General features: G+C 41.0%; 2 protein-coding genes across 10 annotated transcripts in view; one reads left to right on the top strand and one right to left on the bottom strand.

Moving 5' to 3' along the window:
* LOC308557639 (uncharacterized protein) overlaps positions 1-8,103 on the bottom strand; it is a 39,371-nt gene extending 31,268 nt beyond the window's left edge. For 7 of the 9 annotated variants that reach the window (XR_013998864.1, XR_013998865.1, XR_013998866.1 and 4 more), the window contains exon 1: positions 7,921-8,103. The gene's annotated coding sequence lies outside the window, so the exon portion shown is untranslated. Of the gene's footprint in view, positions 1-4,681; positions 4,791-7,920 lie in introns of those variants that run through there. The other 2 variants (XM_081138295.1, XM_081138294.1) reach the window with 2 other exon arrangements.
* Positions 8,104-11,064: 2,961 nt separating this feature from the next.
* CLDN1 (claudin 1) lies at positions 11,065-24,483 on the top strand. Its single transcript, XM_081137727.1, has 4 exons — positions 11,065-11,570; positions 19,713-19,877; positions 22,134-22,218; positions 24,182-24,483. The coding sequence occupies exons 1-4, from the start codon at positions 11,348-11,350 to the stop codon at positions 24,342-24,344; spliced, it is 636 nt and encodes a 211-aa protein (XP_080993853.1). The 5' UTR covers positions 11,065-11,347; the 3' UTR covers positions 24,345-24,483.
* The last annotated feature ends 414 nt before the right edge of the window (positions 24,484-24,897 follow it).

Below are 24,897 nucleotides of genomic sequence, written 5' to 3'. Positions count from 1 at the left end.
GAAGAATTGGGAATGATAATGGAATTTTAATGTGTAGCATGTTCAATGAGCTACACAGTAGGTGAATAGTCAGGCACATGATAGATAGGTAAGTAGATAGATAATATAGATAGAGATGGCGATACAGACAGAGAGAGATCTAGTAGTTTTATCTAATTAGTTCTCAATCTCTACATAGGAAAATTTTTAATTAAAAATATAAGTAACTTTATCTATAGTTTTTGTGTAAAAATACATTTAAGTTATGGTGTTTCAAGGTACTTATCAGTGATAATTTGTTAATATATTTAGAGTATCACTGGCCCAAAGAGTTCTAAGAATCTCTGTGATTTCTGGAATAATACCCTTTAGAAAACATAGTTTTAAACCACCTTGATCTGAAAGCTTTGGCTTTTCAGAGTTCTCAAATCCAAGGTTTATTGCATTCAAAAAGCTCCTCCTTGCAGAATTTATGGAGAAAAGCCTTTATTTTATCCCTTGGGATGAGCTTTCAGTGAAGTCTGCATGACACACACATTGATGCCTACCGCAGAGAGAGTCTCGTTTGTTTATGAACTTTGTTGAGTACAAAGGTTTATTTGCAGAAAGTCAAATAGCTTTAAAAAAAAAAAAGTACCCCTTCCAAGGGCAATGATATTTCTGTGTATTTCTAAACACCTGGTTAAAATAAAGCAGGGAGATGAAAAGTTGTTTAAACACGTTTTTTACTAATAATCACTCTCAGTCTAACCCAACTGGAAATACAAGTGCTCTCTGGTCTTTCCCCCTTCTAGTTTTGATTCTTAATAAAGCAATGTATGAAATCATAGTTGCCAGGCTTAGGCTGACTATTTTAAACCATTTTTTTAACCTCTTCAGTCATATCATATCTTAATTTGTAACAAAAATAAAAACATGCTCTGTTATCTCTGATTGGATCGTCTCTCTTTGGTCTTCCTGTACCTACTGTTTTGTTTTATTTGGATGTAATATGGAGCAATGCTGTACTGCGCAATATTGTGCTTTTAAAAAATCTTATCTCTTCTTCTACCTTAATTCTTAAAAAAAATTAAGAGTTGAAAAGGACCATGGAGATTGTTTTACCTGGTTTCCTTTTATCTAGGTAAAAAATTTAAATTCAAAAAAATTTCATAAGTGAGTAGATGTCTATGCTAGAAAGAGAACCCCATTTTTCTGATTAATATCCCTTACATATCCTTTATTTATGCCACACTACTACTTAAAGTGCTGTTAATGTCTCTATTCACTCATTCATTCATGATTTCATACATGTAAGCTTTTAGAATCTTAGACCTCAGAGTCTGGTGCATATTAAGTGTAAGCTATTATTATCTGATTTTTCTTATAATTAATTAAAAGTATTTCATGATGTATAGTCAAAATTTTTGTTAAATCAGAAACATATGAATAATTATCTGTGATATACTCACATGGCATCTCTCTTTAAGGAAAATCATTGTTTTTTATAAAACATTTACTTATCAAGGTAAGTAGAATAATAGTGTCACCCAGAGATGTCTATGTCTTAGTTCCCCAAACCTGAGAATATGTTACATTATGTGGCAAAGGGGGAATGAAGGTTGCAGATGGAATTAACGTTGCTAACCAACTGACCTTGAGATGAGAAGATTATTTTGGATTATCCAAGTGGGCCCAATATTATTACAAGGGTCCTTTTAAGTGGAAGAAGGAGGCAAAAGAGACAGAACTAGAGATGGCAAGGAGAAAAGGGCTTCGCCCAAGGTTGACTGAAGGTGGAGGAAGAGTCAAGAGCCAAATAATGTAGGTGGCCTGTGGAATCTTCAAGGACAAGGGCCAGAGCCTCCGGAAAGGTACCAAGATCTGCTGACAACCTAATTTTAGCCCAGTAAGACCCATTTTGGTTTTCTGAACTACAAAACTGTAAAGATAATAAATGTGTTGTTTTAAGCCACATTTGTGATAATTTGTTATCATAGCCATAGAAAAATAATACACTCATTTTTAGAGGGATAGAAAAATTCAAACAATGTAGAACCTGTGTATTTGGTAAAATCGATTGTAGAACCACAGCCAGAACACTCTAGGACAGTGCTGTTTACCTGCATTGTCCAGAATGAAGCCACTCACTCTATTGATCCCTTGAAATGTGGCAAGTACAACAGAGGAATTGAATTTTTAATTTTAATTAATTAAAATTTAAATAGTCACATGTGACTAGTGGCTACCAAATTGGACAGCACAGGTAGTGTCTGGATTATAATTAAATGATTCTCCCCTATATCCTACCAAGAAATTGAAAGACAGTTCTCATAAAATTATAATGTAACAAATGAGAAACAAGTCTTTGCATGTTCTAAGTACCAGAGCCATGTTTAGTAAACTATGTGGTTAGAAGATATTTAATGAGGCTCCCGGGAATGTGATGGTAGCCACCATCAACATCAAGGAGGTTAGAGGAAGACAGTTACCGGGGGAGATAACTCTGTGCCGCCCGATGCGAGCCGGCCTGGTCTTTGCAGCAGTAAGGCCACAGGTATCCAACCAGCAAACTGCTGGCATCTAGTGGCCTTGACCCCACAAATGTGTGGTATTACAGGTCAGAGTAACAGAAAATCAGTTTTAAATTCACTCCGAACTGTGGGCCTTTTGCAATGTTGTGTTCTTTGTCTTCTTCCAATTTTTCGTGTTGACATATTGATTCTGATTCCACTTGCTGTAACCTCTATCTTGTGCAACTTTCATAGAAAAGTTATCTTTCCTAAGGTTTTCTCAAGTGGTGGGAAGATGGGATGGGAGAGAAGGTTGGTCTTATTCTGAGAGTTTAGTTTTTAATTTGAAGGTAGAAAGTACGTACGAACACATGCCTTTGGAAAATTAATTTCAGTTAGTTTTAATTATTTTTCTACAAGGTATGGAATCTCAATTGTTCTCTTACACTTCATTTTATGACACGATAAGGCAGCTTCTCCCATTGCAAAATCTCTCACCTCCACTCCATTCTCCATCCTGACTGTTACATACGGTTCGATCCCCACTGTCTTCCTCCTACACCAGTTATTGTAAGAGATAAGACTCATTGAGCGGTTAACCTGTGCCAGGCCTTCTTCTAAATGTTTTATGTAATAAGCTTCTCCTTACCGCCAACCAATGATGGTAGTGCTAGTACCCTTATTTTCAGATGAAGAAATGAGGCATCAGAAGGGTAATTAGTAACTAATGTTGCCTAACGTTGGACAGCTAACCATCAGCAAAACCAGGCCTGCCGTGTGCGAAATCTGGGGCTACAGCCCCTGTTGATAGCCATTTTTGCCACATTGACTTCACCAGCTTCATTATGACTCACAGCCAGTGAGCATTAATTAGAAGATGAGTCATAATTAACTTTTTAATATTATAAAATTGTGTAGTTAATCTAGTAATTGAATAGCTAGTTTATTCCTTAGAGCCAGCGTTTGGCAATGAAATAATACTTTTTCAGCAAAATAGAAGGAAGTCAGGTTTGTGTTTCTAAAAGCCTCAGGCTGAGGACCTAAAAGAGTGAGCATACAGTTGGGATTCAAATACATTTAAGTATTATATTCTTGAATGGGGAAACATTTGTGGCTAGTGCACCCGGAATTGCGTACAATCATACATTCTCCCACATGTATGATTAAGTGAGGGGGGAAAGGTTGAGATCTCTGTCCAGCAATATGACAATAGTCCCTTAATCAGGCAGTTAACTGGTCTCCAGCATATAACTGATCTAATCCCATCATATTTTTTCAACAGGTTATTCCCACTTTTCTCTCACTTCGGACCCTCTAGTCCTGGCCTCCAGCTCCCACCCAGAATATAGTCACACTCTTCTAACTAGAATGCACTATTGCGCCCCTCCACTGTCCATCTCCATAATCCATTCTGAATTCTTCAGAGAAATGTTAAAAACATCATCAAACAAACCCGATTAGGCCTGGCTACTACTTAAAACCTTTCCATGTCTTCCTATTGCCCACAAGAAAAAATCCAAATAACCGTAGTCAGAGCTAATTATTTACATTTACATATTAATTGGAAATAATCTCAATGCCCATTATTCCTCCCTGTCCCAAATCTTATTATTCCTCCATACAATATAGCAGGGTTGCATTTTACAGACTACACCATGCCTAATATAATTGTCCTTGAAAATCTCCTGGGAAGGAGCCATATTAAAGTCTGATACACAGTATAAACCCTAAAGGTCCTGCTTTTCCCATCTTTGAAATAGAACCGAGAAAGGAAATCAGAGTCCTGCTTCCCATCCAATGCTCTCCTTCAGGAACACACATGATGTCTCTGTCCAGTGTTGGTGGCCAAAACCACCAGTATTTTTAAAAATTATTACCATTCTTGACTCAGCAAAACTATTTAAAATGTCATTAGGACAGACAAAATTCATCTCTCACATCTCCAACAGGTGCACACCTCTCTGGGTCTCCAATGCCTCTGCCTTTAACATCATTCAAACCTATTTAACTACTCATTTCTGCATAATTTTCACAGCCTTTCCATTAAACTGGCCTCTATCTCTGCCTCCTGCAGCTCCCCCAAAACCTTCCTAAAACACAAGTCCACTCAAATTTCTTTTTAAAATTCTGTGATTGCTCCTTATTGCAGTGCATGATAAAGCTCACACTCCTGAGCATGGTATGCAAGTCCAGTCAACTCAACTACTTACTACATGCATGTCCTCTGCACTCATTGATGACACCAAGGGCCTATAGGATCCAGAGAAGTGACATCAATGGATAAAGTAGGAACAGCAGACACTGTGGAGAAATCGGAAACCAGAGAATCTATCTAGAGATGCACAGTATGGCCACTAATTTTTTATAAGAATCTACATTTTTAGGTGAAATATACAGCTTTACAAAGTTAAAGCTTATTTATATTTTGGAAATCACTGGGACATATATGCACATTTGGGTCATATTTGAGATACAGTTCACTCATCTGTGACTGCTCTACATTTTAGTATAAAGTCTTTCCTTTGCCTGCAAGTTTTGTTCAAATATTTACAGAACTTCAAAATGAAGAAATCACAGCCTGCCTACCACCCTTTGATCTATGGCCATGGGACACTTACCCAGTTCTTACAGTACAGCTATCATTTATCAAACATTCTCCATGTTCCCAGTATAGGGCTCAGCATTTTATAGGAATTACCTCAATCAATTGTGTTTATTTCTTACTGTGAGTTACATATATTTATTTTATTTTACAGATGGGGAAAAAAGGGTATGGAGAGATTAATTAACTTTTCTAGTATCATGTCTAATTCAGGGAGAAAGCATTATCATATCTTCAATTCTGTCTTATACCAAAGTATTAAAAATTATAATCTTTACCACATTGCCATGTTTTTTTGTTTTTATCTACCCCCAACCCACCACCACAGAAACCAGGATCTCCTTGAGAGTCAAAACTCAGTGATGTGTTCCAATGCCTCAGATTCCTCATCATAAAGACTGAAGATTCATTCTCCACTTCTCCATCCATCTGTTCATTCATCCACTTAATCACTCAGGGCTTACTGAGCACCTACTACTCATATCTGACTTGGGGACTTGTTGAGGCTCAGCTTGTGGATATCACTCTACTGGGTGAATTGGAGAGTCAGAAAGGAGATGGAACATGGGCATGTGCTTCAGGTTAGTAGAGTGCCCTGCTTAAAGCTCTCTGCCTCAGGAGCCAGATCTGCTCAGCCTGGATGCCAACTCTGTCCTTTACCAACTGTGTAACTTGGGGCAAATTACTTTATTTATTTGGGCTTCAGTTTCCTCGTCTATATTGATTGTTACCTAGCTCACTGGCTTTTTTGAGAATTAAGTGAGTTTATATAAATAAATCCTGAGACTCTAAATAATCAGTAGAGCTAGTGTGATAATTTTACGTCTCCACATAGCTAGACTATAGTGGCCAGCTGTTTGGTCAGGCACCAGTCTAGATGTTGCTGTGAGGCTGTTTTGTAGATGTAATTCACATTTATATCAGTAGACCTCCATAATGTGGGTGGGCCTCATCCAATTAGTTGAAAGACTTAAGAACAAAAACTAAAGTTTCTGGGGGTGGAGAGAGAAAAGAAATTCTTCTTAAACCTGCAAGATTTGTGACTCAAGACAGTAACATTGACTCTAACCTGAAACTCCAGCCTGTTGACATGCTCTACAAATTTCAGACTTGGCAGCTCCCACAGATACATTAGCCAATTCCTTAAAATCTCTCTCTCCCTTCTCTCTCTCTCTCTCTCCCTCTCTCTCTCTCAGTATAACATCATGCCTAATGCAAGGGCCTATCTATCTATCTATCTATCTATCTATCTATCTATCTATCTATCATCTATCTATCATCTATCATCTATCTATCTATCTATCAATCATCTATCTATCTATCTATACATCTAATCTATTGGTTTTGTTTCTCTAGAGAATACTGACTAATACAGTTAGTGTTACATTAAGAATATTAAAAGTAAAATATCTTAGTAATTTGACCTTGATTCTTGGTGATCAAATTAGTGGGGTGTTTCTAGCATCCAAATAATTAAAAGGAAACCTTTCCCCAAATAGAATACAAGCAAAGAGATAAAGTAAGGGAAGAGTCCTCATCAGCTTATTTCAAAGTAGATTTTTAAAACTTAAAAAGTAGATTTTTTATGGTTGACGTTCTACTATGTTTACCCCTTTGCTTCTAAAGAGATAGATCTGCTAGGCTAGGAGTTGAGGGGAGTGTCCAAAGGGCCTTTATAAAGTCTATCTGATAATAAGGCAGAGACTTAACAAAAATCTTACACTAAGGATTTTCCCCCCTTACCCTCTGAAGAACCTTACTGATCTGCAGAGAGAATCATTTGGTCCCAAAGCTCAGTCCTTCCTGTGGCCTTGGTCCACCCTACCTCAGAAAGAGCCTTTAATCCCGGCCATGGAAACTGCACAGGTTCTGGAGAAGGGACCTGGAAATCTCATCTAAAGCCCCCATCCTTCTCATTGCTGCCTTTTTTATTTCTGAACACAAAATGGTACCTCCTTGCTGGAAACACTGCATATAATGTCTCCATGATTTAACTATGACATTCAGTGGGGTCCTAATAGAATCAAGGCAAGAAAGAGTCTTTCTGAACAAATGGGAGGATCATTTGTAAATGGCAAAGTTAGCAAACTAAATGCATGTGTTTTGCTTGAAACAATAACTAGCCTTCCACGTGCTTGCATGTGCCAGCTGTTGTTCTGAGTAATGTACAGGTAGGGACTTGCTCAATGACCACAATACTATGAAGTAGAGTTTTACTCACCTGAAAGAGGAAAATCCAAGGCACAAGTACGCTGTACAACATTTGTGAGGTTATTCTGCTAGTAAGTTATAGAAGTAGGGTTCAGAAAGTTTGTATTTATACCTCTATACCTCACTACCCTCTCAAAAACTTCAAAGAGTCAAAGGGCTGTTTTAAGCAGTTATGACAGGCACACACCAATGGTTTTTAGTATTAGTAACCCACACGTTCTAGTACTGAAATCCACGTGAAATTTTCACATTTGTACTTTTATCCCTCTTTCAAGCCCTAAATAATTACGCCGGAGACTGCAGATTGCTTACTAGGAAATGTTTACACCCATTCTGCTTTTAACACCCAAGAAGTCCTGAAAAGTCAATGTTAACATGCACTGTCACTAAGTGAAAAATTTACTTCCCAGAGGCTTTCTTACTCTTCTCTTTAACCATATCTGAGCAGCTTTCATGGGGCTCTTGGGACTGTGTTTCTTTGCCTACGCTCTCTCCTATCACCCTGAGTCTCACATGTCCTTTCCTGTCTCTGGGTAGGTCCTCTACTTTTCCTTGGTTCTCTTGCTTCATGGCTGAACTCAAGCATCAGTCACATATGGACACGGGGTAAGCCAGCGGGCTGTGGGCTGTTCTCACCCATACACTCCTCCTCGGCGGCAGCACTCCCTCCCACGATTCTGGGTCCTTCTGGTGTGGAATCTTAGTGGGCAGCAGCAGAGATTGAGAAGTGACAGGAAGGAGCAGAAGGACAGTCACAGAGTGGAACATCTCACCACTGCCCGGAGGACGGCTAAACCCTAAAAGCCAGTTTCCCCAACGATTTGGTTCACACAGGGGACTAATGTAGGACAGTGGTTAAAAACATGGGCACCAGGGTCAAAGTGTGCAATTTGGAATCCCAGCGCTGCCAATTGCCAAATGTGACCCTGGGTAAGTGATCTGACCTCTCTGTGTCTCTGTCACCTTCACAGAGGAGGTAGTGCATATAAAACTCTTAGCTCAACACTTGATGAGGACAGCGTGTTACCCACAAGTGTCGGCTATTATTACATAGAGACATAAAGCTTTAGACTTGGGTGACCTTTCAGAAGTCAATTTCTAATTTTTATTCATAGGGAAACTGAGAAAGAGAAAGGAAGTAATTTGTTTGAAGGTGCATAGCAGATTTCCCTATTCCACAGGCCAGGATATTTGCCATACCATAGTCAGCCTTTCTAGAAATGTCTTGGCCTCTATTGTTTATGCTTCACGTATGAAAGGCCAGTGTTTATAAGTTGTTTTTCCTCTTCAGTTGATAGATTTATGCTGAGCCATTCTCTCACCTATCTCCTCTTAGGTAAACAGAAAACTAGACAGGATTAGGGATGCCAGAGATGGGCATGGGTCACAACAGGGTAAACAGCATCCACCCCAGCCTCACAAACACCGCTGTGGGTGATGAAGTAATCAGCCTCAGAAAGACAGGAATAAAAAACAAAAACACGGGGCCATATGGACTCTGGAACTCATCCCTCTAGTTCCCTGCCAAGGGTAGGTTGCTAGAAACAGGTCCTGATGTAAATTTAAAGGGCCTGTGTACAAGTATATTTATTGAACTCAAATCTTGTCTTCATTAACCCAATCTGAACAACAAAGAAAATGTTTTAAAAATATTTTTAATTCTGAATTGACTGGAACAGAAAAGGTAAGGTTATATGATTCACATGGTAGTGGTCTAGCCGGACGGCGAGTTCTGAGAACCTCCTCTGAGCTCAGTAATCCTGGGGAGTAAGTAAATCAAGTGTGATTGATCTTTTTCATCCACACACACAGGTGCCACAGGACATCCATGGGGACCTAAAAAGAATCACTGACTTCGGGCCAGGGACTCACCCTGGGTGCAGCCCTGCCCTATAGAGCTGGCTTAGAGCCTTCCTTAGGGTCAGGGAGGCTTTTGGAAGGATGGCACTCACTTGTTTGCATCTTGCATACCCCTAATTAAATCTCTTCATGCAGCTCATGTGTTCCCCTCTTCATTGCTTGTCCCCAGATCTCTCTGCAGGCCTATCCTTAGGACTTAAACTCTCAAAAGTTATCTGGAGCCCTAGCAGGTGTTGCTCAGTGGTTGGAGCATCAGCCCGAGCATTGAAGGGTCTCAGATTCGATTCCAGGTCAAAGGCATGTACCTGGGCTGCCGGTTCAATCCCCAGCTCCCTGTCAGGGCCTGTGCAGGAGGCAACTAATCCATGTGTTTCTCTCATCTCTCTCTCTCTCTCTCTTTCTCTCTCTCTCTCTCTCTAAAAAGCAATGAAAAAAAATAACCTCAGGTGAGGATTAACAAAAAAAATTATTTTTTAAAGTTATCTGAGATAGCCAGGTGGAAGTGAGGGTGGTGGGATTTTGTTTTTTTCACTTTTCTGTGTCGACTTTTTAACTGACTTTTTTAGGACAGTTTGAGGATCACAGCAAAACTGAGATGGTACAGGGATTCCTATGTGTTGTTGGCCCCCACACGTGCACAGCCCCCCTCATTATCAACATCCCCCGAGGGGTAGAGGCTTTCACTCTTCTTATCCACGCTTGGAGCTGCTTTACTGTTCTTTCCTTGTCACAGCCCGGAGGCTCCCACGGCGCACACTGAGGCGAATCTTGTTTTCTCCTTGCCGTGTTTATTTCTGCCTCCAAGGTGCTCCTGTTTTTAATAAAACCATAGAAGCTTCTCCTCCCACCACACTGACACCACACACAAAAAACAGTTGGGAAAACATTTTAATTATTCCAAACCACAACACCACTTAACTACAGAGAAGGCAGCTTTAGAGACCCATGGAAGGAAACAAAAGGCCCAAGAGTAAAACCTGAGGGGGTGGCCAGAGCCAGTCACTGCAAAACCCAAGCCAGAACCCAGACTCCCTGCCTCCCAGGCCCCTCCTCTCTCTACTGAGAAAGGACTTTTTCGATGTTCTGGCCTTTGATGAATAACATCTGATAAGACTTTAAGGAAATACCTGTGTGGGGGGGGGGCGGGGGGTGAGCATTGTCCTGGTCCTGGTTCCTTCTAAAAAGCATCGCTGCTCTAAGACAAACTGCTGTGGGGACCAGGCTGGTGTGTGTGCGCGTGTCTGTGTGCGTGTGTGCATGTGCGTGTGCGTGTGTGCGCGTGCAGGAGTGGGGGAGGGTAGGCTGCATTTTCATAGCTGTGATACAGATTAAAGGGCAGAAAGCAGAGTGAGCTGCGACCCTGAGGCCCCAGCACTGGCCATGCTCACTTGCTGTGTGATTCTGTAGAAATCGTGTTCCCTCCCTGGGTCCCAGCTTCCTGTTCTACAAAGTAGAAGGACTTCTTCTAGGAGAGTCCTTAGAGAGAAGAGGGGCAGAGGGAGGAAAAGGGGGGGAGCAAGCTGAGCAAAAGGGGGAGACTTAGGTGAGGGAGGGGAAAGGAGTGGAGGTAGGTGGGAAATGCCTTTTAATGAGGAAGTGAAAAAAGTTGAAAATGCAACTGTGGGTCTCATGAGGGCTCTATTTTTTTCATCATCTGCATTTTGGGTGTTTACACAAACATAGTAATTGGGGGGGGGGGGGGATAAAGATTGAATGAATCTAACTAGAGAAAGGAGGGCCCGGGAGAAGTGAGAGGGGCGAGCCCCGGAGCGCCCCGCGCGCCCGACCCCCTTCAGGCTGTCCCATCCCCCGGGACCTTTCCGCCCGGGAGCCGGGCGCTCCGGGCTCCGGCTGCAGCCCGCTTCCCGGCGGGCGCCCTGAAACCGCCAGGGGGCGCCGCGCGGCGCCGGGGCGGGGGGCGGGGGCGGGGGCGGGGGCGGGGCCGCTTTAAAGCGCGGCGCCCGCGGGTCGGCGTCTCAGTGCCTCGGACCGCGAGCGGCCGCAGCCTCTTCTCGCCGCCGCAGCGCCCGCCAGGACCCGGACCCGGACCCGGACCCGGACCCAGAGCCTCCGCAGCGCTGTGCCGGGAGCAGGACTCCCCGCAGCAGCTTCGCGCGCGGCCCCGCACCCCCGGGAGCCGAGCGACCGCCTGGGAGCCCCACCTGCTGCACCTGCCACCCCTGAGCGGCCGGGCGAGCGAGCCATGGCCAACGCGGGGCTGCAGCTGCTGGGCTTCATCCTGGCCTTCCTGGGCTGGGTGGGGGCCATCGTCAGCACCGCGCTGCCCCAGTGGAAGGTCCACTCCTACGCGGGCGACAACATCGTGACCGCCCAGTCCATCTACGAGGGGCTCTGGATGTCCTGCGTGTCGCAGAGTACGGGGCAGATCCAGTGCAAAGTTTTCGACTCCTTGCTGAATCTGAACAGTAAGTGCATTCCCCCACCTCACCCCCCCGCCCCCCAGCCGTGATCCAAGGCCCCGGCACCCCAGTGGCTCCGTTTGGGGGTACTGGCTATCAGCTGCTTACGTTATGCGGTCACATGCTTGTCGGCCCGCAGTCCATCAGGTCTCTTCTGCACACTGCGGAGAGGGAGTAGAGGGAGCTGTGCTTTGGGGAAAGGGGGGCCAATTCCCTGGGTGACACTTTTCCCCCTCACCTAGGTGTGGTTTCATCTTAAATTCCACTGAGAGGGAGGCAGAGATTCAGAGGCGAAGGCCAGGCTCGAACCCGCGTCCTTGGGCCTCTCCCCGGCATTAAGATTCTGCGTCAGTGGAAGAGTGGCAGGGTTTGGACAAGAAAGTGGTACACCTTGAGAAGTCTGGAGCTTGGTAGCTTCTCAAGTTTGTAAAATTAAGTAGATAATCTCACCAAGTCTTCGATAATTTTCCCCCCAATCTATCTTTCCTATGACTTTCATTGAAAAAGTCACAATCCTACATGGAATGCACCACCTTAATGCTTCTACTCACATTTAAGATCGAAACTTTTGACCTTTAAGATCCAGTAAAGGGGGGAGGGGGAGCTTTGCACCTTTTTTCATGACTTTTTGGAGAAGCCTCTTGAGACGCGCCCCCCCCCCCCCCAAAGGTTTTTAAGTCAGGGGTCTTCAGAGGAGGCAGGTTTTGTAGGCTGTTTTGGAAAGTGAAGGTCGGTGGCAGACAGGAGAAGAACTGACCTAGGTAATCACAATTTTTGGCCGCAGTATCTTTCTTGAAATATTACATTAGTGGTCACGTAGCATGTGTCTGTTATGCCCTTGAACTAACTTGAAGAAAAGCTTCCTTAGTCCTGCCTGGGTAAGCAAGCCTGCCCACCAGCCCCTTTATGGGCTGAGGGTGAGCAGTGCTGTCATCGCTCCAGTTTACTTCAGTTGCTTTGTTCACCTCCCTCATGTGGTTTTGTAAGAGGCCATATACTTTAGGGTCATTAAATCTGTTCCATATTTGTTTAAACGTCTTGAGCACCTGTGGAATTAGTCGGTGTGCATGGTGGTTTTGAGTGTTGTCCTGCTAGCTTTTCAAAGTTCCCATTTTAGGATTTCTTTATACCAAATATAAGCAGCATGTTAGGTAGCTCCTTTATATAATCATTGAATCTTCCTGTGGAAAGATGAATGCATGTAAGGAAATGGTGTCCGGAATTTGGGGTGTCCTGTTGAGGCACTGGCAGATGGAGAAGGTCCTAAGGACTATTCTAGAGAGGTCTCTGATTCTTCTGATCAAAATAGTTCATTTTCAAAATGTTTAAATAGGTATCTCTTTAACTTCCTTAAATGACCAATGGAATCAGATCGATACATGTTGCAAATATTTAACCAGGTCATCCCTACCCATGATAACAAGGCAAAATGTTTTATTTTCATTTATTCTTAGTTACTAAAGCTATTATAGTTTTTGAAGTTGCAGTGGAAGAATTAAACAATGCCCTACTCCTCTCCCCAGTACACATTTTGGAGATTTCTACCTGGCGAATATATACATTTATTCCAGATCAGAGTCCTCTTTTCATTTTGGTTAAAGCTAGAGATTATTCAAGGTGGGGCTGAGGCCTTTCTCTCAAAACCAATTCCCAGAAGAGGGAGCTCTGACTCACAGGTATTCTCCCCAACCTGCAAATGACTCATAGGATGCCTTTGGATGGGGCCCAGAGAACCTGTCTCCATTCCTCCACCTGGGCAGTGGTGCCCACGCCCACCTGATGCAGAGACCTGGGGTGGTGACTCATTGACTGGTTTTGGTATAGTTCTGTGGCCTCTAAATGTGAATAGGATTAGGATTATCTGTATGTATAAGTCTTCCTTGTAAAAGGCTGGATTCCTCGAAGTGCTTTTAGGCAAAAAGTTTGGCTAGACGTTTCCTGAAATCGAACCTTGTTCCCTTTGTCAGTGGAGCCTACTTGGCATCTTAGGGTTGAGATACAAGGATTTATTGAAGTTGTAGCACTAGGCGTGTTAAGAGATCTTGTTCCCCTGCTCTAAATAGTGTCAGCTGTAAAAAGAGTAACTCCATAAGTGTCTAAAGAGGTACAGTGTGCTTAAAACAATATAGGAAATGAGACACAATAAGGTGTTTTTTTAGGTAGTTCTTGCAAAGCAGTTTATGAAAACGTAACTGAGACACTTCCTGGGGAAACAAATGTTGCACTGTGCATGGTGATCTTACACTGGCTGAGACCATTTCAGTTTCATCCCAAGTATGCGATGTTTACTGACATTGATGACTCCTGCAGCTGAAAGTTGGAATGTAAAAGGAGAGTGACAGATACAGCTAGAGTAGACTTTTCTGGATTACGCTATACATCTTGCCATGTTCTGATCCAGTTCTCAAACTTTTAGCAAGCTAATGTCTATTTCACGAGCTTAGCTAATTGCTTCTTCTTGCTTGGCTTTAATAGCCAGGGCTGACCAAAGACTGGGCTTCCCCAGGAGGCTGCATGGTAGGAGGTATATAAGCAGAAAAATAAGTAAGCATTTAGCAGGAATGTTGTAGGGAAAATATAAGCACCAGACAAATGGGAGGTTAGACAGACTCTCTAAGTCACATCCAGCCTTGGGATTCTGTAATTTGTTTATAAGCTCCTCTAGCCTGTTGGACTTGCTTTGCATGAATCCACATGTGTGTAGGAGTGCTTAATGAGTATTGGTTGTCAGTGAGGTTTCCCAGCACTCTCACCATGATGTCAGGCTCAATCAAAGAGACAAAATCACTAACTTGGGCAGACTTTGGAACATAGGCAGAGAGGAGGGCACCCATTTACACTTCCCCAGACTGTAGTATGCCTGCTGAACCAACGGTGTTGAAGGAGCCATAGGTGTTCAGATCTGTTTCAAGAATTCATTATGACCCCTGGAATGATGGAAGTCAAAGCAAAACTCCAGGCTTGAGATCAGAGGTTCTTAATTCTTACCCTGGTTTTGCAGTAATCAGTCATGTGTATAATGGTGATGCACTTGGTTCCATTGGGCTATAGTCTCCCCACTTAGAAAATAGGACAGCGTGGGGGGAATGGGGAGATGGATCCGTGATTCATTCTCCCCTTCAGCAAATGAGCCATCTTGCTCTTGGGGATACAGCTGAGATGATATATAAGATGCTAAAGTTGATTTCTTCCATTGCCAACATTTTTTGTTACTAACTGCAGTGACTGGAGAGAAAAAGTTAAGTGGCACAGTTTAGGTTTCCTTGTTTGGAGTGATAAGTGGCATAGAGGAAATACAGAAACATAAATGTAATTATGAGGCAATTACTGGAAGGAAGGAAGAAAGGGAGGGAGGGAGGGAGGGAGGGAGGGAGGGAGGGAGGGAGGGAGGGAGGGAGGGAGGGAGGGAGGGAGGGAGGGAGGGAGGGAGGGAGGGAGGGAGGGAGGAAAACTGCTTAAGATGTTCAGAAAAGTGGTAAGTCCTCCCTCATCCAAGATCACTTCAGTTTCTGACTGTGCTGGTGTCCAGAGGTCACACCCAGTCTCCACCAGCTCTTGCAACAGTAAAATGGAAACACTAACAATGAGGACTCTTGAGAAACTTTGAACTTGAATAAAAGTGAGGTTTAACCAGTGAAAAGGTCATGGGAGTATGGTTCTCTGACGGCCTGTGATGAGCTCACTTAATTGCAGAGAAGACGAGAGCAGTTTTGTTCTACTGACCCAATGTTCAGTTCATTGATTTCCCTGTTACTTATTAAGCAACTACTGGTGCAAAGAGGGGCTATGTGAGAATGCAGATATACTTAAAATCTATTTTGTTTATGATATAGAGTACACAGAGTAGTGATATAATAATATGGCCAGTAAATAGCATGAACAATGTCAGAATTTAAAGAAGATTCTGCTTCTCGTATAGTCAGACTTTTAAAAACTTTAGGAAAAAAATCCTGCTTGTCCGTGCGTGTCTTTCTATACTTATGTTGATTAACCTCACTGTAGAAGATCAGTAACTTCTAACTTACTTCTTGTCTTGTAAGTAGAGACCTTTTAAAATATTCTTTCAAATTATACTTTCTGGTTGCAAGTGCTAAGACCTTCTCAGGGAGTCTTTAATCTCAAGATTATCAGTCTAGCTGAGTATAATTAAAAGACTGCCTTCTCCGTGTATTGCTGAATAACTATGAGAAACAATAGTGTAGCTTCTCCAATGTTTACTAGCCATTTTCCCCGCAGACAACTTTAGTCAGTGATAATAGTATTATAGAGGTATCTGCAAGTTTAAAGGGTCAGGAAAGGAACATGCTTGCTTCTCGGTTTGATTTAATCAGATCAGCTCAGAGTTAGTCCAAGGCCACACTGTACCTCTCTAGTCCAAAATATATTTTAGCTTTTAAACATTTTTTAACTTCTCTGCCCTACTGATCACCATTCCACGGGGGGGGGGGGGGGGGGGGGGGAGGGGGGGGCGGCAGGGAACAAAAAACAAAACTTCCTTGGAACTTATTGAATGTATAATTTAAATTTTTAGAAAAATTTAAAAAATAAGTCAGATTAAGCAAAAAGTATGAATTTTTCTCCCTGGATGAGTTATTAGCTTTTAATGTTCTAAACTAAGTCTGGTTTTATGTAGTAGGATTTTAGCATCCCCAGACTCTCCAGGGAGACATTTTTTAGTATTTTTCCCCCATAGGTTAAGTTTAACACAAGATAGTATTTTTACCTTTCATATTAGTAGAATTTGTAAAGCACAAAGATATGTTCTAATTTAAATTCATTGAACACAGATTTCATAATCTGTGTAGCTTTCAGGTACCATTTTTAGTGCTTTGGATGGAAATGTGGACAAGTATCTGACCCAAGTCACCAGGAAGTTCTTGGGTCAGACTTCCATAGACATCAATTTGAAGGACTCGTCTGGTTCCAGCTTAAAACTGTGCAATTTAGATTCTATCTACGTGTAAAACCTTCATAACTTCTAGCACACTTGCTTACTTTAATTTTTAATCCATCATTACATATGCCCAGCTAGTGAGTTTTATGCTGTTACAATTCTCAGCCTTTTTTCTTTATATTTTTACATCCCCCCCATCACAATAGTTAAGAATTAATCCAAATGTCTCCAATGAGGCAAAATACAATTTTGTGTTTGATGCCCATCTAGTCTTGTAAAATACAGAGAAATGTCCTAAGTCAATGGATGCCAAGGACATAAATGAAAAAATATAGCTTTGAAAAATAGCACTATCGCTTTATCAGATTTTTAAAAAATGAAACATGAATCCCTTGCTCTATAGGGTTTATATGAGTCCTGACGAGTATTCTCTTAAATTTTCTCCATTATTTTGTGCATTATAGAAGCAAGACATTATTCTGTGGAGAAATAAAACATACTAGGCTTTATCCCCTCCCCGACAGAAGCTTTGTAAAAGACAGTGGGTACAGCATGAATCAAATATGTTTTCTTTGAGAACTTAAAGGAGACAAAAATCTAGCAACGAAAACTGTGCATCTTAGATCGTTCCAGGTGAGTGCAAAGGGAGCTTTGAAGCAGTTCACCCGTGTGTGCTCGCTACCTGCCTGGCTTTATCCAGACCTGACTCATGAGGCTGGGACCCGGCAGACTCCTGAAGAACACCCTGTGATCCAAGTGCTCGGACCTGCTGGGCTGGTGGCCTGCTGTTCTTACGTGAAGGGCACACCAGAACGATCATTATGGAAGCTGGGCTTGGTTTGAGGCCCAACAGCTCTAACAAAGTGGAAAGCTTGGAGAGAGATCAGAGAAAGAAACAAAAGCAATGAATAAAGAGTCAGGAAACTGAGTATTTATGAGAAGACAAAGTGGAGGCGGCTGGGAGATGTGGGAGGCCATGCATATTTGAAGGGCTAGCAGGGGAAGAATGTTGACTGTGTTCCCTATACTGAGGGAAAAAATCCCATTACCCCTTCTTTAGGACCCCCCAGTGGCTTCTGATTATACTTAGAATAAACTCCAAGCCCTTTTTCCCAGCTTGTAAAGCCCTGCCTGATTTACACCTCCTGCCCACCTCTCTAAACACACCTCATTTTACTTTCCACATCCTAGCATCCAGTAGAGTGACCAGCTGTCCCGGTTAGTCCAGGATCCAGGGTCTTCTCTGGATGTAGGACATGTAGTTTTATTATTTTTTTAAATTTATTTTTTATTATTGACAGTATTATAGATGTCCCCCAATTTCCCCCCTTTGCCCCCCTCCACCCAGCCCCCACCTCACCCCAGGCCTTCACACTATTGTCTGTGTAGGACAAGTTGTTTTAAAATCAAGACAGTCCCAGGCAAATGGACCAGAGAGCACCCTCTCCTCCAGGCATGTGGATCATCTTTGTAACTTTCCACATCTCCTCTTCCAATATTCCTATGCTTGAAATGATTTCCTTCTGAGTGGAATTTCCAATCTGTGTTGTGTATAAGGGCTTAGTTGTTTTATTTTCATTTCTCTTCTTAGTAATGATTGTCTTTGCAAAAACAGTTTGTAAATCAGAAGGAAAGACACACCCTAACGGTGGAGTCCTTGGTACTTTCCTCTTCATACCACAGTGGGACATGTGTTTTGATTCAGTAGCTCTTATACCACACTGGCATCTTCAGATAAGTGTGTAGGTAGGGTGCAGGTGTGCCCACACACACTTATGAGGAGGTGTGTGTGTGAGGGGGGAAAGGGAGTATCTCTGGTTTGCTTTATAATTAAATCAAGTAAAAATGTATCTTGGCTTCCAAAATACCTCTCAAATACAGAAAGCAAACAAACAAACAAACAAAAAGCCTTTGCTACTTCTTAGAGAGAGGTTACTATGATTTTATCATAGATCGGTTATGGCAGGGATAGAAATATCAAAAAATTAAAATTGATGTTTTAGATATCTTAGTGTGAATTAGGATTGGTAACTTATATTCTCAAGTCTGAAAATACTGACTGAACCTAGGTCTAAATGAGTGAGATGTAAAACCTTTCCATCATGTCAGCCACTTTTGAAGAGCATCGAGAAGTCAGTTGTTCCAACTGCCTGATTAGAGATACCATCATTCCCACTTTACATAATAGGAGCATGGTCCCAAAGAATAATAAGCAGCTTACCCAAGGTAGCATGGTTTGCTCCGATGTAAATAGTATTTATATATGCAGAAATACGTGTCACGTGTGAGCACTGCCAGTGAGATAAGGATCTTGACGTGAAGGAGGAAGGAGATCTAGAATTCATCAAACTTGTCTCACCAGCTTAGTTTCAGCTCGTTTTCTTTAAGTCTGTGCATTTGTGCCACTATGGTGGTGTCATGGTTTTACCCTTGAAGAAACATATTGACATAACCTCTGGCACCTGCCCCCGTCTGTGTGATCATGACTTAGTTCAAAATGACAGTAAGAACTGTCATTTAGAAAAGGAAATTAGAAATTAGAAAAGTGGTGGAACCCTGAGAAATGCTACATTGAAATATTATCTGCTATTTGACAACAAGACAATTGAATAGTCTTAAAAATGGGTGATATCTCTGAATCTATTCTGTTCTAAAGTAACATCACAGAGATTATTTAGTTTTGTTCTAAGAAAATGGCATTAATATCCCTGACCCTCATCTCAGCATTTGGAGATACAAATGCTGTTCATTCAGCCATGATAACCTATGAGAAATTAATTTCTTATCTTTCATATTCACCCTTTTTCCCCCTGAAACTTGATGACTAGGATATAAAACCATTGACTATTACGAAGATATACTGTAAACCATTCTAATTATAAATGGTTTAACATTAAGGATAATACATATGATTGTTTTTCAGAATTAAAATACTCCATTAGTAAGGATTAAAGATGCATGAGATCTGCTAAACCTATTCAACCAAACCATTAATTATTTTTCTGGAGGAATTTGAATTTAATGTTGAAAACATAAAATGTTAGAGCCAAAGGGCTTCTTATTCATTATCCAGCCAGTTGTTTGTTTTTCTGGAGAAGAAACTATGTCGGTTACCTACAGAAACATCACTAGAACTGGAATCTCCTGACTCCTAGTTTAATTTTCTTTCTTTCATACACCATTGAATATACTTGTTCTTCTCTTGTGGGTCTAGACATGATTATTTTTACATGTTCTAAAATATTTTCTGCCAGGCACTTTGCAAGCAACTCGTGCCTTGATGGTGGTTAGCATCCTGCTGGGACTAATAGCTATCTTCGTGGCCACTGTTGGCATGAAATGTATGAAGTGCCTGGAAGACGATGAAGTCCAGAAGATGCGGATGGCCGTCATCGGGGGCGTGATATTTCTTATCGCAGGTAAGAGAGGCCCTGCCCCGTCTTTCGAAACTGTCTCTGGCATGGTTTTACCTTACTAAACTATCTCTGGCATGGTTTTACCTTACTAAACTATCTCTGGCATGGTTTTACCTTACTAAACTGTCTCTGGCATGGTTTGAGATTGAGCTTTCCATTTCCTTAGATAATGTTGGATTTCTTGCACTTGAATTGATTTCAGTCCCTTTAAACTCTGAAGACATAGAAACATTAAGTCCAGCTGACTTTCACATTCTCAAAGAGGAAACAAATGAACATGCGAGATTTGTGCTCACAGTGGACAGGTCTATTCTTTGAGGTTTCAGGTGCCAACTGGTTTATTAGAACCAGTTCTCCCAGGTGAAGAGACAGAGATCTATCTAGCAAACACTAAGGAACAACTCTATTTACACAGAAAATGTTTGTGGCGTCCCCACAGACAATATATGGCAAAGATGGGGAGTGGTAAGAGAGAACATAAAGAATGTGTGAATCATACATGTGTGTGAGGAATGGATGGGGTTGGGATTATTGGGGAAAAAATGAGAACTTCATTTCAGGAGGACAGATCTGATTCCAAAATAAGCAGGATGTACCCACCCATCAGTGAAGAGAAAGGCCAGTCGGAGTGGAGGTAGAATGTTGGAATGCTAGGAAATTAGATTAAATGAATTAAGAATGAAAACAATACAGAAAGGCCTTGAAAAAAACCAGTATGTATTTGTTGCCTTATTGAAGTATTGATTGATGAGTTAGATATGTGACCTTTGAGAAAACAAAAGCCAGAAGAGACATGGTAGTTCCATTTTAATGTTATAAAAATGCTTGTTTTGAATAAGATTGCACGTGTGTGTATAAAATAGTATTTTGCATATATAATCTATTTTTGAAATAAACTATTACATTCTGTACATAATATGTATTGTAGTCTATTGTGTTTGAAAATGGCATCAGTGATATAACCTACCACTAGGAGAAACTAGAATTAGACATTATTTTCTGTTTTTCTCTGACAAAAGACATTTTAGGGGCCTTTGCTCCAGCATAATAGGTGGATTTAACCAATAATGCAGAGTGCCTGTGGCTTTGCTAAAGATTTGTTTAGTTGAAAGTCACCAATCTTTCAGTTTATCCAAATTGCCCCCTCCCCCAAAACCCCCCACGGATGGTGCTTTATTCCCAAAAGTTTAATTTTACATCAAAGGCTATGAATAAATTTACTGCATAGCACCCTTCCTTTGCTCACCTTCTTGTAGCTCCTCTAAATGGCTGCATCACTCCCCGTTCAGTTTAAGGACTTCTTAGGGAGTGAGGCTCAGAAGTTCCAGAGCATTCTCACGATGCACCTGAGCAGCCAAAAGCACTAGTGTTTTCTGTCAAGTATTAGAGGCAATTAGCTTGGACCACTTTTTTTTCTTTTTCTTTTTCTGAGGGCGAGGAGGACAGCATTGAAAGATTTAATCTGTCTATATTGATGGTTTCTTAGAATTACTATAAAAGGAAGTTATTTCTTTGGATTAGAAAAATCAATGTATTTTATATACTTGTATCAAATGATGGAAAGAATTATTTTGCCTAAGTGGTTTCTTTGGTATTACTGAAATATGAAATGTATGGAAATTGAGCATGCTGCATAAATTTATCTGATGTGGCATCTCAGCAAGTCTCGAGGCAATGCCTGGCAGGTCCGGCCAGTGGAGCAGCAGGAATTTGGGGGTCTGGTCCATTCTGAGACACGCTGTACTCTTTCTTGCTATCCAGCTACTTTCCTTTTGATCCTACAGAAGTGTGCATTTTGCGTTTTGGCCAGAAAGAATGTGGAAGGGTTTCTTCTTCCCTTTTTCAAGTGACTCATCTATAGTAATAAGCATGTTGGTTTTATGAAAAGCAGTTTAGTACACTAATGTGTAGCAATATCTTTGAGGATCTTAAATGACATGAGCTGGCTGATTTGTTTCCTAAAAAACTTTATATGTGGCAGTGACCTTGAGCTATAAATGAGTAAGATGACAGAATATATACTGTGCCTAACTCTGACCTAATATTTTTGTCCATCTTAACAGAATTCTTGGAACAAATCAGGTGTGAACTGCTAATCTCCCTAAATTAAAATTGTCTGAATTAAAATTGACTAAATTAAAAATGTCAGCACTATTGATGAGAGTTAATTTTTGTAAAATCCTTATAAATTTAATGGGCTGTATATTTATGCTCAGTGTTCCATAGTGATTAACAATCTTTTGTTTTGAATTTCTCTAGGTCTGGCTGCTTTAGTTGCCACAGCATGGTATGGCCACAGAATTGTTCAAGAATTCTATGACCCCATGACCCCAGTCAATGCCAGGTAATGCTATTCATGTGTAAAATAGCTCATTTTCTGTGAAAATGCCCTTGTTATGTTCTGCACAGTCCAGCTAGTGCCATAGCTTCCCAGATTTGCTTTCCAGAATTTTATGTCAAACTTGAAAATAATTTGAATGGCCTGTGACTCATGTTAAAATGAGTTTGATAATTGCTTTAACAGCCTATATTGATGACAATGTATTTAAAATAGAAAAGTTCTAAGCTTTATATTTTGCAACTGTGTGCTGGGCCTTTTGTCTCGTCGTGTGTTTTTTAATGTTAATAAATATGTTAACATATTTGAAATGTACTTTTTGAAGTATATTCTGATACTTACAACACTTAATTATAATTATTTGTAACTAGTACACAGCTTATGATTGAAAAAATGTGGTACTACTCTATGGCTTAATAAGTAATACTTCATTCTCAATAATTTACTTAATTTATGAAAAAAAGTTTAATTTGTTTATGAAAAAAGTAAGTCATGATACTACTTTGAAATTTTATGTCCCATCACAACTATAAAATTGACTTTCCAAAGGTCAACTTTCTTAATATTGCAAGTTGTAGAAGTTCAAGGGTGGATTCTTGGCTCTCCTGTAATGACACTCTTTGATCAGGGACAAGGCTCTTTGTCTCACCGTGTTCATGTCTTTAAAGCCTAATAACTACATTCAGAGTCAGGATGTTAGGATGTAATTATTGTTTATGAGTGTTAGGATGAATAGATGAAAAATCCTACTGGTTGGATAGATAAGGTGTGATTCTTTTTATATAATCACCCACATTGCAATGATTGTGTTGGAGCCCTTCCCATAAGATTTACAATGTAGGGACAGAAACTGCTGGAGGTCAATAGGCTAACATTTTACCAGTAATGGATGAGAGAGCAGTTTATAAATTACTAGGCACTATACATTTTATTTTCATGTCTCAGGTGATCCCAAAAGTAATCCAGTAAGGCAAATAGGATTATCCTGCTTTAAGAGAAGCAGAACCCTGGTCTGTGTGGCTCAGTGGTTAGAGCTTTGGACCACACACCAAAAGGTCATGGGTTCGATTCCTGGTCAAGTGCATGTACCTGGGTTTCAGTCTTGATCCCTGGCCCCAGTTGGGGCGAGCTTGGGAGGCAACCAATTGATGTGTCTCACTCACATCGATGTCTCTCTCTCCCTCCCTCCTCACCCTCTTTTTCTCTCCCTCCCTCCTTCCCTTCTACTTTCTAAAAATCAATGAAAAAAATATCCTTGAGTGAGGATTAAAAAGAAAAGAGAGAGAAGCAGAAACTGAGGTTGAGAAGTGAAATTACTAGCACACAGTTGCAGCAGTTGAGAGTGTGCATCTGGATCTGAACCCAGGCTTTCTAACTCTGGATCTAACTTTCTCTTAATCTTATTGTCTGCTGCCAATCACAGATCCTCTCCCCAAGAGTCTGGCCTAATACATTTGCTTAGGTCAGCCTAATCTAGACTGCTCCATGGGCTGCTTAGAAGTCTGTTTTTACAAAACCATAAATTTCAGATTTCAGTGTATAGAGGTACTTGGGATCAACTATTAAAAACTCTTAATGGTCTAGCACTCCAGCAGTTTCTTTATAGAATATGGTTGCTACTTGGCGATAACATGACTTGTTAAGCTTTAGCCTAGGAACCATAGTTCAAACCTGACTTCTAAAGTATTAAACATGCTTTACAAGTCTCCTACACATGGACAAGTCTTTGGAAATATTTGTGTAATTGACCTGGTGTTGCATGCCCTACTGCCTGATCTACTATTGCAAACTGTCAACAGCTGCAGTGTAGACATTCTTGTGTGTGTGAGCACAGACCCGAAAGTAATTCCCCCAGGCATCATGGGGGATTATTTCCACTGGAAAAATATATATAATGAGATTTCTAATTATATCAGAAAAGTTTCCAGTGATTCATTGTCTAAGCAAATGCATTGTGTTTTCCTCTCAGGTATGAATTTGGCACTGCTCTCTTCACTGGCTGGGCTGCTGCTTCCCTCTGCCTTCTGGGAGGTGCCCTACTTTGCTGCTCCTGTCCCCGAAAAACAACGTCTTACCCAACACCAAGGCCCTATCCCAAACCTGCACCTTCCAGTGGGAAAGACTATGTGTGACACAGAAGCAAAAGGAGACAACCCTGGAACAAACACAAAATGGACAGTAAAACATCATCATTGACTTTAAGACCTCGAACTCTTGACTATTGTAGTCTGAACTGTGGTATTATTAAAAAAACACGTGTTTTTTAAAATACCCATTGTTAAAAGTAAGTTAGTCTTATTTTATCTCCTGTCCTTAATATGGGAGGGAAGCCTTTTCCATTTGTATTACTGCTCCCCACTGAGTAATCATCTCAAATGTGGGGAGGGGTGCTCCTTAATTATAGATATGTATATAGACATGTTTTTCTATAAAAATTAGTAGAATCTCTTATTATGTTGGTATCAACATACTTAAAACATAACTAAAAATATATATATTTAAGTCTATATTGATTAAGTAAATAGTTTCTTCAGTATATGTCTCTTCTTTCTATATGTACACATATATAATAGACCATATATAATTTACCCTCCTTCATCAGCTTTTAGTGTCTTTGACATAAGACTTAACCTACTAAATAGAGTATAAATTCTTTCAGTTCCCCAGATGTGCCCTTTTCAGGTT

Source organism: Miniopterus schreibersii, assembly GCF_964146895.1.
Source record: "Miniopterus schreibersii genome assembly, chromosome: 5".
NCBI lineage: Eukaryota > Metazoa > Chordata > Mammalia > Chiroptera > Miniopteridae > Miniopterus > Miniopterus schreibersii.
The sequence above is the reverse complement of the archived record's forward strand: the minus strand, read 5'-3'. Positions and strand labels throughout refer to the sequence as shown.